The sequence below is a fragment of the Leucopleurus acutus genome (genome assembly GCF_964270905.1).
Source record: "Leucopleurus acutus genome assembly, chromosome: 7".
NCBI lineage: Eukaryota > Metazoa > Chordata > Mammalia > Artiodactyla > Delphinidae > Leucopleurus > Leucopleurus acutus.
Window position 1 is genome coordinate 33,412,717 of NC_139150.1, and position 12,817 is coordinate 33,425,533.

The 12,817-nt window shown below is 44.2% G+C and overlaps 1 protein-coding gene across 1 annotated transcript in view; it reads left to right on the forward strand.

The window, feature by feature from the left end:
* Positions 1-12,817, forward strand: part of GABBR2 (gamma-aminobutyric acid type B receptor subunit 2) — a gene marked incomplete at both ends in the record, with an annotated part of 366,596 nt that overhangs the window by 212,757 nt on the left and 141,022 nt on the right. Inside the window, one exon of the mRNA XM_082842255.1 lies at positions 8,508-8,744. Coding sequence (XP_082698381.1) covers positions 8,508-8,744 — 237 coding nt within the window. The remainder of the gene's footprint in view (positions 1-8,507; positions 8,745-12,817) is intronic.

Genomic DNA, 12,817 nt, shown 5'->3' on the forward strand with positions numbered 1-12,817 from the left:
CCAAGCACACAATAGATGCTCAACAAATTGTAGTTCTCTTCCTCCATCAGCGCAGTAGCCTTATGGGCAGGAGAAAGGAGTAGTGAGTCAGTTTATACACACAAATATGCTCTGGTTTGTTGTTGGGATTTTACTGAATCTATAGACTGATTTAGGAAAAACTGACGTCTTTGTAATATAGGGTCTTCCCATCCATTCAATTTCTCTCAGAAATGTTTTGTAATTTTTTGTGTGGAACTCTTGCATGTATTTTATTTGATTTATTTATAGGTATTTGATGTATTTCAGTGAATATATGTGCACATTACTATTGGATGCATGCTTGGGGTGGTATTTCTGAGTCATAGGGAATACATATGTTCAGCTTTAGTAGCCACCACCAAACAGATTTCCAAAGTGGTTATACCAATTTACACACCCACCGGCAGTGATTGAGAGTTCCAGTTGGTTCACATGCTCACCAACATTTGGCATTGTTAGCTTTTTAATTTTAGCCAATATAGTGGGCGAGTAGTGGTATCTCATTTTTGTTTTAATTTACATTTCCTTGATGACTAATGAAGTTGTCGATCTTTTCATATCGTTATTGACCATTTTGATATCCTCTTTTATAAACTGCCTATTCAAGTCTTTTGTCCATTTTTTCCACTTGGATTCTCTGCCTGTTTCTCATTGATTTGTAGAAGTTCTTTTTGTATTCTGGATATGAATTCTTCGACAGTTATATGTATTACTTATATCATTTGTGTCCTGTTTAAGCATCTTTGCCCACCCAAGCTCATAAAGATATTTTTCTATCTTGTCTTTTAGAAGTTTGTTTTACCTTTCACTTTTAGATATAGAATTCACGTGAAATTGATTTTATGTAAGGTCTAAGGTAAGATCAAGATTAATTTTTTCCGTATGGATAGCCAATTGATTCAGAACCATTTATTGAAAATCCTCCTTACCCCCCCCCCATGCTATAGTATCATCTTTTTCATAAATTAAATGAGTATATATAGTGTGGATCTGTTTCTGGACTTTCTGTTCTCTTCAATTGTTCTATTTGCCTACCCTTTAACCAATACCACACTGCCTTAATAATTGAAGTTTTATAAGACCTGATGGGTGGTAGTGTTAAGTCCCTCTTCTTCTCTGAGATTTTCTTGGGTGCCTTGAACCTGATGTCATGTTCCATTTTAGATCTACTCACATATTTACACTTCCCATTACTTTTCATTCCTCCCTTCATTTCTGTTCTGTTTATGATCACTTTCCTTCTGCCTGAAGAACTCCTCTTGGTCTTGCTTTTACTGCGGGTTTGCTGGAGACATATTCTCTCAGTTTCTGATTGTCTAAAATTTTCTTTCATCTTTAAGATTGAGAGATATATTAACTAGGTGTAGAATTCTAGATGGTTTGTTATTTTCTTTTAGCACTTTCAGATGTCATTTCATTGTCTTCTGGCGTCCATTGTTTCTGTTAAATCAGCCATCAGCCTCATTGTTGCTATTTTGAAGATCATGCATCCTTTTTTTTTTTCTCTCTGCTTTTTTTTTTTTTTTTTTTTTTGTGGTACACAGGCCTCTCACTGTTGTGGCCTCTCCCGTTGCGGAGCACAGGCTCTGGACGTGCAGGCTCAGCGGCCATGGCTCATGGGTCCAGCCGCTCCACGGCACACAGGATCCTCCCAGACCGGGGCACGAACCCGCGTCCCCTGCATCGGCAGGCAGACTCCCAACCACTGCGCCACCAGGGAAGCCCCTGGGTTTATCTTGATTGGAGTTTAAGCTTTATGGAACTTCATGCATCAGTGGATTGATATGTATTTGGGGAAATTCTAGGAAAATATCTCTTAAATACTGCTTCTACCTATCCTCTCTTTCCTCACATTTTAGGACACCAGTTATACATGTGCTATACCTTTTCAACACATTCCATATATCTCTTATGTTCATTTCCTGTTTTCTATCCTTTTTTCCTCCCTGTGCCTCAGTCTGAATATTTACTACTAACCTTTTTTCCAGTTCACTAACCTACTTTCTGCTGTGTCTAATATGCTGCTTCATCCATCTGTTGAGTTCTTAGTTTCATTTGTTGTTGTATTTTTTAATTTTTTTAGGATTTTCATTTTATTCTTTTTTTCTTTCATTGCTTCCAGTTTTCTGGTGATATTCTATATCTTTTATCTATTTTCTTGAACATATAAACCTGCTATGTTAAAGTCCATGTCTAATAACTTCAAGATATGGATCACCTGTGGGTCTGCTTCTATTGCCTATTTTCTTCTTTCCTTCCTTTCTTTCTTCCTTCTTTCCTTCTTTTTTTCTTGTTTTTTTTTAAATTTGATCCTATCACCTGGCATACCTAGTGAGTTTAATTCATTAAATTGGTTATGAAAAATTAAAGAAGCTACAGATGGCATTACTTTCTCCAGAGAAGATTTATTTCTCTTCAAGCAAGCTGTTAGAATAGGAGCAGATCACTTTATCCAATAAAGAATTGAGATGATTCCAAGCTTGGTTTTAGTTTTCACAAGGGCTGGTCTATTTTGGTTTGCCCTTACTCCTGTCTGTCCTTCAGCATTCTCAAATCCTGGGGTGTTTACTGGATTGGCCCTGGATTCCAATTTTTGTCTTCCTAATGCCATGAAACTCCAAACACACCTGCTTACTTCCTTAACCCCTTAGCCACCACTTTTTGCTTGGCTTCTCAGCCTCTTGCTTTATGCAGCTTAGTTATCGCCGAATATTTCAAGTGCAAATGTCAGTCTGCATACTGGTATTTTGTAGTTCCTCTTCCTCTGAGACCTTTGCCTATAAGCCTTGCTACCCTGATAACCCTGAACTATAGTTTTTTGTCTTCCCATCTCTGAGGGACTGCTGAAAACTCTGATCCAGTGTTTTCTATTCCTACAACTAACCTTCCCACTTACAAATCAGCAAATGCTTCCAGAGGAAGCAGCAAAGAATGTTGGACTCTTCTCAGAACACTTCTCTTCTCTCCAGAATCTTGGTTCCTCAAGTCCTAGATGTCCTGGTTGCTTTCTCATACCTTTGGATAGCTATTTTTGTATTTTATGCTGCTTTCCTTAATGTTCTTCATGAGAGCTTTTGTCTGACATAATTTATTTCATCATAGTCAGAGTAAAAGTCTGACCTGAGACTCTTTTGCTTAAAAGGTGAAGAATAGCATATTGGGGACAGGGTAAGCATGTCACTGACTTCAGCAATTTGAGGTGCTGTTGTGGTTAAGAGGGAGCAGATAGGTTCATTGTGGCTCCACAGGAAGACATAGCAAGTTACAGGGAGATAGGTGTAAACTCTGTATCCAGAAGACTAGTCTCATAGACGTCAGGCATCCCTTAAGTGGAAGACTCTCCCTGAAGACATAGTGACCTTCCCAGCGCTGGAGGAGTCTCAGAAAAGGCTCAACAAATACCTGGAAGTTGCTATTGAGAAAATCCAAGAATCAGATTGTGAGAGGGACTTAATCAGTGGTAACCAATTTATGTATTTTGAAATCTTAAAGGATTTTTAAAAATACAGATGCCCAAGTTATCCCACAGACACAATAAACAAAATGTAGGGCCCTGGCATCCTGGGTGACCTACAAACTGACCTACAAACTGGAGTAAAAGAACCACTAGACTGTCCCCTAGTGTACCTTCCAAATGAGACTGTGGTTCCAGCATCCCACAAGGGATGCTAGAGAGAGACTCTGCCAGTTTTTCCAGTCTGGGGAGTGGCAATTGGAGACGTGGAAGGAGATGTTTCCCCTTTCTCCTCTTTTCTGTCTGTGAGCCTCACCTCTCCTAGAAAGCAGGACTCGACTTGGTTCTGTTGGAATGACAGACCCATAAAGTTTAGTCATACTGTGGGGTAGCAAGCTTATGTGGGCTAGTCTGGGAACCTAACCACTATTTATAACATAGTTTCTGTATGAAACTATGTTCCAAGTTCCAACAACTGCCTTTCAAAAATATGTGGAACACAACATGTCAGTAATTGGGACTCTCTATATAAAGTTATTTTCTCAGAAACTTTTAGCTTCTCATGATAAACCTGACCTCAGAGAATGAGTAATCAATCAGTTTTCAGTGTCTGCTTTACAGTGGAAGAAATTCTTGTGCCCTGAATAATTGGAGACCTGCTTTAAGAACAGCTATTACTTTTGCTCAGACAATTGTGAGAGTGTTTCTTCCTGCTGTCGTTGTTTTGCCTGAGGGAGATCAGTGCCGGCTTCACCTGGGAACAGTGATGAATGGTCTGGGATATAGTGTGGTAGCAATGACTTCAACGTGGTGCTTGCAAAATGAGGTCACCTTTCAGAGCTAAGCTACACTGGTGTCCCACTCCAAGGACTCTACCCACAGAAGTGAGGTAAACAGCCACATTGCCAGGGTCCTCCACCCCCCTTTCCCCTGGATGAAGAACAGTCTTATGAGATAGAAAAGATAGGGATTTACAAGTGGTACATATTAAAAAATATATAGGGGCTTGTGTTGGTCCCAATGTCAAATTGAATAAACAGTCTGATCTTGATCCCCTCTACTGTCTACACACAAAAAACATCACCAATAAACTATATCAAAGAAGTTAAAAAACCACACTCATTTACCTCCTGATGAGACCACACTGTGTCTGTTCCCCTCAGGTCTGACTCCCCCCTCCAACTTTAAGAGGGTCACAGAAACCTTTAAGGATGCCCCAGTGGCATATCCTGGATAGGGAAGAAGTCTGGAAATGTCATCTGAATGTAACCATCAGGTTGAACAAACAGGACTCAAAGAGACACTACCAGCAGCCCTTGGATGCCTTTGCCTGCATCAGAGCAAGACTCATAGCAGCAAAATCTGGGAGAGAAGAGGTCAAAGGAGCCTCATTCCTTTTATGCTTAAACAATTAATTAGATAAATAGACATTCAAGTAAATTTTTAATACTTTTAAAATAGCCAGGGCTTCCCTGGTGGCACAGTGGTTGAGAGTCCGCCTGCCGATGCAGGGGACACGGGTTCGTGCCCCGGTCCGGGAAGATCCCACATGCCGCGGAGTGGCTGGGCCCGTGAGCCATGGCCGCTGAGCCTGCGCGTCCGGAGCCTGTGCTCCGCAACGGGAGAGGCCACAACAGTGAGAGGCACCCGTACTGCAAAAAAAATAGCCGATAGCTGACTTAATAGCCTGAAATAGACCTAAATTGCCTTTTAAAATAAAGAAAAATATAGCCAAATAGTGAAAGATGGAAAAATAACAAGGATGCATTGAAACAAAGCATCCTTAAAAGTTGTGACTCTCACCGTAACAAGAAGAGGAAACCCACCTTGGAAGTGAAAGTTGCCCATCAATATGTGAAAGGAGCTCACTCTTCATCATTAATCAGAGAAATGCAAATTAAAATGAGATATACTTTTTTTCCTTACCCTAAGAAACTGACAATGATTTTAAAAATTGAAATACCTATGTGGTCCAGGATGCTAGGAAATGGGTACTTTCATACAGAGTGGAATTCTAGCTTTTCATATTTGGGGAGGATAAGTTGGCCCTTTATATGTGTGAATAGCGTTTAAGGTTTTTGTACCTTTTGCCTCTGCAATTACACAGCTGGGAATTTCTTCTGAAAAAATAATTACCAGTGTGTGTTCAGAAAATTTAGATACAAGGATGCTTTTTTGCAGTTCTGTAGTTTGGAACAATTAGAAAAAGACTAAATGTCCAATAATTGGAAATTAGCTAAGGAACTAAAGGTAGGACATCCATGCACTGGAGGGCTGTTAACCCCTATCAGCACAGGCATAGTCTTGGGCCTTCAGGGTGTCCTGGGTGAGCAGCTGTGCCAGGTGGCCACGTGAACAACCACCTGTACTATTAATAGTAGTGGCTGTCATTTGTGGAGCACCTACCATGTCCTGGACACAGGACTGATGCTCTGCACACTTCATCTCATGGAACCCTCATGGCCACCCAGCAAGGGAGGATGCAGAGACCTGGAGGAGATAGGATCCCGCCTCAGGTCACAATTAGTAAACCACAGAGCTGGGGCTAGAGGACAGGTCGGCCTGCTTCCAAATCCTGTGTTCTTACCACTGTGCCAGGCTCCTGCCTCGATAGCTAGGAGGAAGCTTCTAGGTCACCTAGTCCAACCTCCTTGCTTTTCAGATGGAGTAACTGATTCTTAGAAAGGGTCTCTGCAGGTATTGTTTTGGGTTCTGTGGTCAAAACAGATAACATCCCTGACCCCGTGGAGCTTAATTCTGTGGGTAGGTAAATTGCAGGAAGTGAAAAGTGCAATAAAAAAGATAAAACCCGTGGATAGAGAATGCCTGGGGCGGGGTGGGGGGGGGGGAATGACACATGTTAAAATTTGTGTGCCGAGAATATCACGTGAGAGCTGGGGAAGAAGCTTTCTGGCAGAGGAAGCATCTAGTGCAACAGCCCCAAGCTGCAAACAGACTTGGTGTGATCCAAGGACGCAAAAGGTTTAGGGAAGAGAGAGTTTCATAATGGACTGTTTCATGCTCCCTGATGAGGAGTGAGACGGCGAAGGATGATGGGTGGAGGGGTGCAGTTTTTTGTGAGGAGGGGCTCAAGAAGCTGGGCTGGGCTAGAGACGGTGCTGTCTCCTTGAAGAACCCTTGGAATTGAAGAGCTTCTGCCGGATATTTTGAGTGATGAACAGAATAGTGATGGCTGGATGTGATGCATTTCCAAAGGAAGTTATAAATGGATAAAACCTGAGCCATCCAATAGGAGCCAAATGATTTTTAAAAAAAAAAAAGGCAGTGGATTTGTTGCTGGGACACCAATCACATTTGGTCAGGCAGATTCCTGATTTGGTCGCCCACAGGTTCCACCTCTGGAGGGGCTTGGCTGAACCCAGGCTCTGCTAAACCTTGAGCCAAGGGCAAGGGACTCGAGCTCCAGCCACGGAACAACCCAGCCTTCGACGGCTCAAGTTCACCACCCTCCCTGGGCACTAGACCTGGCCCCAATCAACCTGGGGTGGAAGGCAGTTATGACTTCAAAAGTCAAACATGAGAGAAACAGCAAAGCTAGAATGGGACCAGTCTAGACACACACACACACACCACACACACACACACACACACACACACACACACACCAGTCTAGACACACACACACACACACACACACACACTGTGTGACCTTGGCCAAATCTCTAGACCTCTCTGTGTCTCCAGCTGCAGGTTGAGGGGGCATGTGTGACCATCACTAAAGGCCTTTTCTGGTATAAACTGACAGTGAGTTGATGGTTTCTATGTGTGATTTGTGCCCAAGGAGTGTTCTTCCAAAGACTAAGCTGTGGGCTCTGATGACATTTCTGGCAGGGAAGTTTAGAAGTGATTTGAGAAAAAGCCCACAGAAGGGCTGAGGGTAATGGGTTCCCTTGGAGCGGCATTCATTTGGATCTATAAGCCGCAGGGGCTAGAGTAAAAAGGCAGTTTCATTACTTTGTGGCCTCAATCAGAATGTTAATATTACCAATGAAATTCTTTTATGAAAGTCAGCTCAATAGGAGAAAAAAATACTTTTTTTAAAATGCTGAGTTATTCACAGACCCTACTATATTATGGAAGATGAAAGGGAAGGGTACAATGTAGAGGTCAGAACAGACCTTACACCTGGGCAACTAGGACCTGCCCTGGGCCCCATTCTCTAAGTGGACCTCACTCAGACCCCATGGGGTTCAGAATTCACAAGGCCATGGGGCCCTGCCCACCTGGAGCCTGTACCGCTTTCCCCCTCCTAAGGCCATGCCCTGAATTCCATGCCCAAATGCCTGGAACCACATCTAGGGTCCAAAGAGCCTCTTTAGGGAGGACTGAGCTTCTGGGGTGGTCAAGGGGCTACTGATGCTGGAAGGGGGAGGAAGTGTGGACTGAGCTTGGCTGGCCTGTGGGGTGGAGCCAGGTGGGAAGAGAAGAGGATGGGTGGACCACAGAGCAAGGTCAGCCCCCCGTGCTGCTGTGTCCGGACTGAAGCTCTGAGGGGCCCCAGAGTTCTGAATTCAAACTTGGCCTTCCAGATCCTAAGGAAGGTATATTTACCTTCCTTTAACCCGTTATGATGGAAAGATAGAAAATATTTTACTGAACAATTGGTTTGCTTGCCTGTAACTTAATATTTAGACATATGGTATGTGGGCCTTCACTGATGCTCTAGCTCTAGGCCCTGCAAATGTCAGGGGGAGGCCTGGTTAGAGTGCATTTTTCCTTCAGCCTAGTCTTGGCAGACAGCCAGGGTTCAGATGCCAGCCCCGCCACTCACTTGGGCCTAGGCAAGTTGACTTAGGATCCTAAGTCAATTTTCTCATCTGTAAGTAAATGGAGATAAGAAGAGTACCACCGTACAGGGTTGTTGTGGGGATTAGATGAGATAATGCACATTTAAGAGTCTAGCACCGTGCCTGGCTCACAGTAAGCTTTGGGGAGTGTCAGCTTTCAGCACTGTGTGCCTGATGTCCCTGCTGGCTATAACCTGGTGTCCCCTGGTCTCCTTGTTTTCCAGACGCCACAGCAGTATGAGAGAGAGTACAACAACAAGCGGTCAGGCGTGGGGCCCAGCAAGTTCCATGGGTACGCCTACGATGGCATCTGGGTCATCGCCAAGACGCTGCAGAGGGCCATGGAGACGCTGCACGCCAGCAGCCGGCACCAGCGGATCCAGGACTTCAACTACACGGACCACACACTGGGCAGGATCATCCTCAACGCCATGAACGAGACCAACTTCTTCGGGGTCACGGTCAGTCCCAGGCCCCTGGGCTCTGCTTTCCTTAGTGCCCCTTAGAGACATACAAGGCAAGAGAGGCTGTGTCACAGGCCCTCTGATATACAGTCCATTTCCTCAATTGTTGAAATAACTTCCTGTGGGCTTTACGATTGCAGGGCTGCTGAAACGGGCACATGCGGTAACGCTCTCTGACATGTTGAGAAACTGCTTCTCTATAATTCATGGATTAGAAAGGCCATAGTGAGTTGACCGCACACAGAGCAGGTGGAATCCACCAGGTGGAGGGGTGGGGTGGGCCAGCAGAAGCTCTAGACCCAAAGTCAGGTTCAAATCCTGAGCCTTCACTTTCAAGTTTCCATCTTCAGACCACGGAGTTTTCATCCCCAAAATGGGAATAATACCTACCTGGCAAAGTAGTCATAAAGATTAGCTGTTACAAATTAAAAACTGCTAGTGTTTGTTAAGCAAGCTACTTGCTCTGAGCTTCAAGATTCTCAGCTGGGAAATGGGGATAATAAGATCTGTCTTGCGCGGAAATCAGGAAAATTAGCTGTGATAAGAATCACTGTTATTTCTTGAATGCTCATTATGTGCTAGATATGTGCTAAGCCCCCTCCATGTCCCTCTCCACAGCCCCTGAGACCCCTCCCTCAAAAAAGGCTCCACAGAGCACCAAATACCCCAGAAGTCCTTTCTGTCCATGGTGCAAATTCACAGACTGAGCCTTAGAGTGGGATGAGATTTGCCAGGGGTCCCACCAGTAGCATTGTGGCAAAGCTGTCTCAAAACGTGGGTACACTTTATGTAGATTAGCTCGATGATGTATGCCTAATGCTAGGCCCGGGTAAGCACTCAGTAAATGCTAGTGGTGGTTGTAGTTAATAATGGTCTCACTGCGTCTGTATGCCATCTGTAGGAAGTAGGTGCTATTATCATCCCATAAATGTGAGGAGCCTGAAGCTCAGAGCATTTAAGTACCACAGCTAATCAAAGGTAGAGCTGGGATTTGAACCTGGGTCTAGCTCTTAATTGCTGCATCACACTACCTTCTGGTAATGGCCATAAATGGTAGTTATTCATGTCTCATGATGATGTATTTGTCACTGACTCTGCTCCCAGAAAATAAGGAAAATTTGCTTAAAGAATAGGTTGAAATGGACTCTAAAGTGCTGTCCTTTGTTCTAATTTGAAGAGTCATTTAGAGAATCAGTCTTTCTTGGGAGTAGATAAGATGAGATGATTTGTGTGTTTCTTACATGTTCGTGTTCTTTTGTGCGTACGCTCAGGCTTGCTTTGTTGGTCTGACAGGCCAGGGCTTGTGCAGGTGCTGAGTGTAGACTGTGGTGTGGACGCCAAGGTAGTAAAATGGGCTCCTTGTCCTGGAGCCTGTGGTCCAGATGCAGGGTTGAGACCTGGACTCAAATGACAGGAAGAGGTTAAAAGTGCTCAGCACCATAGGAGAGACTGTGTGAGCCCAGAGGGATTTCTGTGACCTTTGATGAAATAGTCATGGAAGGCTTTTTGGAAGTGGCAGCATTTGAGCTGTGCCTTAGACATGCAGAGGGGCTGGCGGTCCGGCCAGATGGGGCATGGTGAGCACGGGAAAGATGCACGCGTGCAGCAGGTACGGTTACTTTGTCGGGAATATTGGACGGGAGGATGATGAGACTGGGAAGGTAAGTTGGGGCCCAGTTCTGTAGGGAAAAGCTAAGGAGGCTGGCTTTTATCTTAAAGGCCAATGAGATTCTCCAAGTGCGCCTTGACCAGTAGTACCAGCATCTCCTGGGAGCTGGTTAGAAATGCAAATTCCTGAGCCTAACCCCAGACTCACTGGGTCAGAATCTCCAGGGTTGGGGCCCAGCCATCTGTGGTTTAACAGACCCTCCAGGTGATTCTAATGCACACTAGAGTTTGAGAACCACTGCTCTGGGCGTTGGGGAGCATTGAGGTTTGCTATAAGAAGGATATTTCTACATTCCTGAATAGAGCCTCTCTTGACCTGAGACCTGGGCATCTGCTCCACAGTTTAGAAGTAAAGGCTCTAATTAGTCATCAGCAAAAGACATGTCTAGACTAGACTCAGACTAGAAGCTTTAACAACTTTCCTTAGCCCAGTGGTTTCAAAAATTCTTTTTTTATCCTCAGAACCTTTTGTTATAAAATTTTACCTAGTGCCTGGTGTATAAGATAAATTAAGAAGATTCTCCAGTGAATGGAAGAAGAGCCCAAAGCCCTGCCTGATCAGCCCCCTCCATGTCCCGCCCCACAGCCCCTGATACCCCTCCCTCAGAAAGGCTCCACAGAGCACCAAATACCTCGGAAGTCCTTTCTGTCCATGTTACAAATTCAGAGACTGATCCTTAGGGGTGGGATTCGCCAGAGGTCCCACCGGTTGCATTGTGATAAAGCTGTCTCAAAGTGTGGATACACTTTTTCAGGTCATTGTCACACTTTGTTTCTTATTTTATAGAATGAATTCATAGTATCCCAAGTTGAAATGGCCGGATAGAGAGCTACAGAATCTAGGAAGCCTCTCATAATCCCAGAACTCGGCATATTGTCTAGATGCCTGATGTACCTTAGGTGGAAATCATTTATAACTACTCCTAAGTGCTGTCAAATAATACGTAACCCCTACTTGATGAGCAATTCGATGAGGCTGCCTGAAATGCTTTACCCAGCTTGAAGATGAGTTTCTTTTTAATGGGAAATTCCTTGACACATATTTTTGCCGGCTCTGGTTTGTGACTCATAATTCAGCAAATGTCAGAACTGAAAGCTATCTTAGAGATCCTCAGATTTAGCCCCTTTGGGTTGTGGATGAGTATCTGAGGTACAGAGGGGGAGTTTCAAAGTCACACGGAAAGAAGGTTTGATTCAGGCAGGACGGTGGTTCCGATGGGCCTGCCCCAACCGTACTCCATGCCCTCTCCCTCCTCCTTGTACAAGTCCTCCGTTAGTTGAGAAAGAGATTGTAATAGTGAAACATTTCTTCAGGGTTTTTTTCCCTTCCTCCTTATCCCCTTTGTCACATATTAATATGTGCTTGTCACTGGGCTGTAGACAGGTTTCATTAAAATTGTCTTCTGATCAGAGAAAAAAGGCTATCTTCTGACAAAATAAAAAGTGTCCCTGTGATCCAAGGAGACCACGGAAGGCCAAGTTTAGCCATAAATAAAGAGTTAGGAAAGGAACAGGAGGTAGAAATAAATTGAAGCATTTTCTATTTGCTGAAGGGTTTTCATTATACAGCACACACGGTATCCATTTTTCCACTCTCAGGCAGACACTTTATTCTGGGTCACCCTCATTCAGCATGTTTACTATACGGAAAATCGTTTAAACGCATTAAATTAATTATATCCATGACTCAATTTCAATTGATTCAGTATGCACTCTCGCCTAGGAGCTGGGCCTGTGGCTGCCGGTTGGCGTGTTGAAGAAGACATTTCTTCCAGGCATCCCAGATCAGGAATCTGGCTTAGCTTGGGGCCCAGCATTCTTTTATTTTCTAAGGAGCTCTCCTCCCAGCTACCCTCCTCAGAGAACACTGGAAAACGAGATCTGTGTCCCCACCTACACACTGATGGCCTAGGGGTCCTGCCACCTCTGATTCCCTGAGTTCTGGCCCTGTCATTACCTCTCTCTGGTCTGCAGATTTCAGAATGCTTTCTCACCTGGAAACCCTTCTTCTGCCAAACATGTGACAGAAACTCAGGCTCGAATTGGCTGTTAGGTCTCCAAAGCCCAGAGCATTCTGAGAATCCCAGCTCAGCAGCGTTCATCTAGGGCAAGGATTCCTAAACTTCTATGTATATGAGAATCTCCCAGGGAGCTTCGTTAAAAATTCAGATTTCCTAGCCCTGCCTCAGAACTTCTGATCCAGTGGCTTTGAGGTAGCACCAGAACATATCCATTATTAACAAGCAGTCCCGGTGAGTCTCAAGTAACAGCCTTGAGAATTGCTTGGAGCTCTGTTGGATGTTCACGTGCATGCACACACACACACACACACACACACACACACACACTTTTTGATTTTAAACCTGTCAGAGATGTATTTGTTCCTCCATTCATTCGCTCCT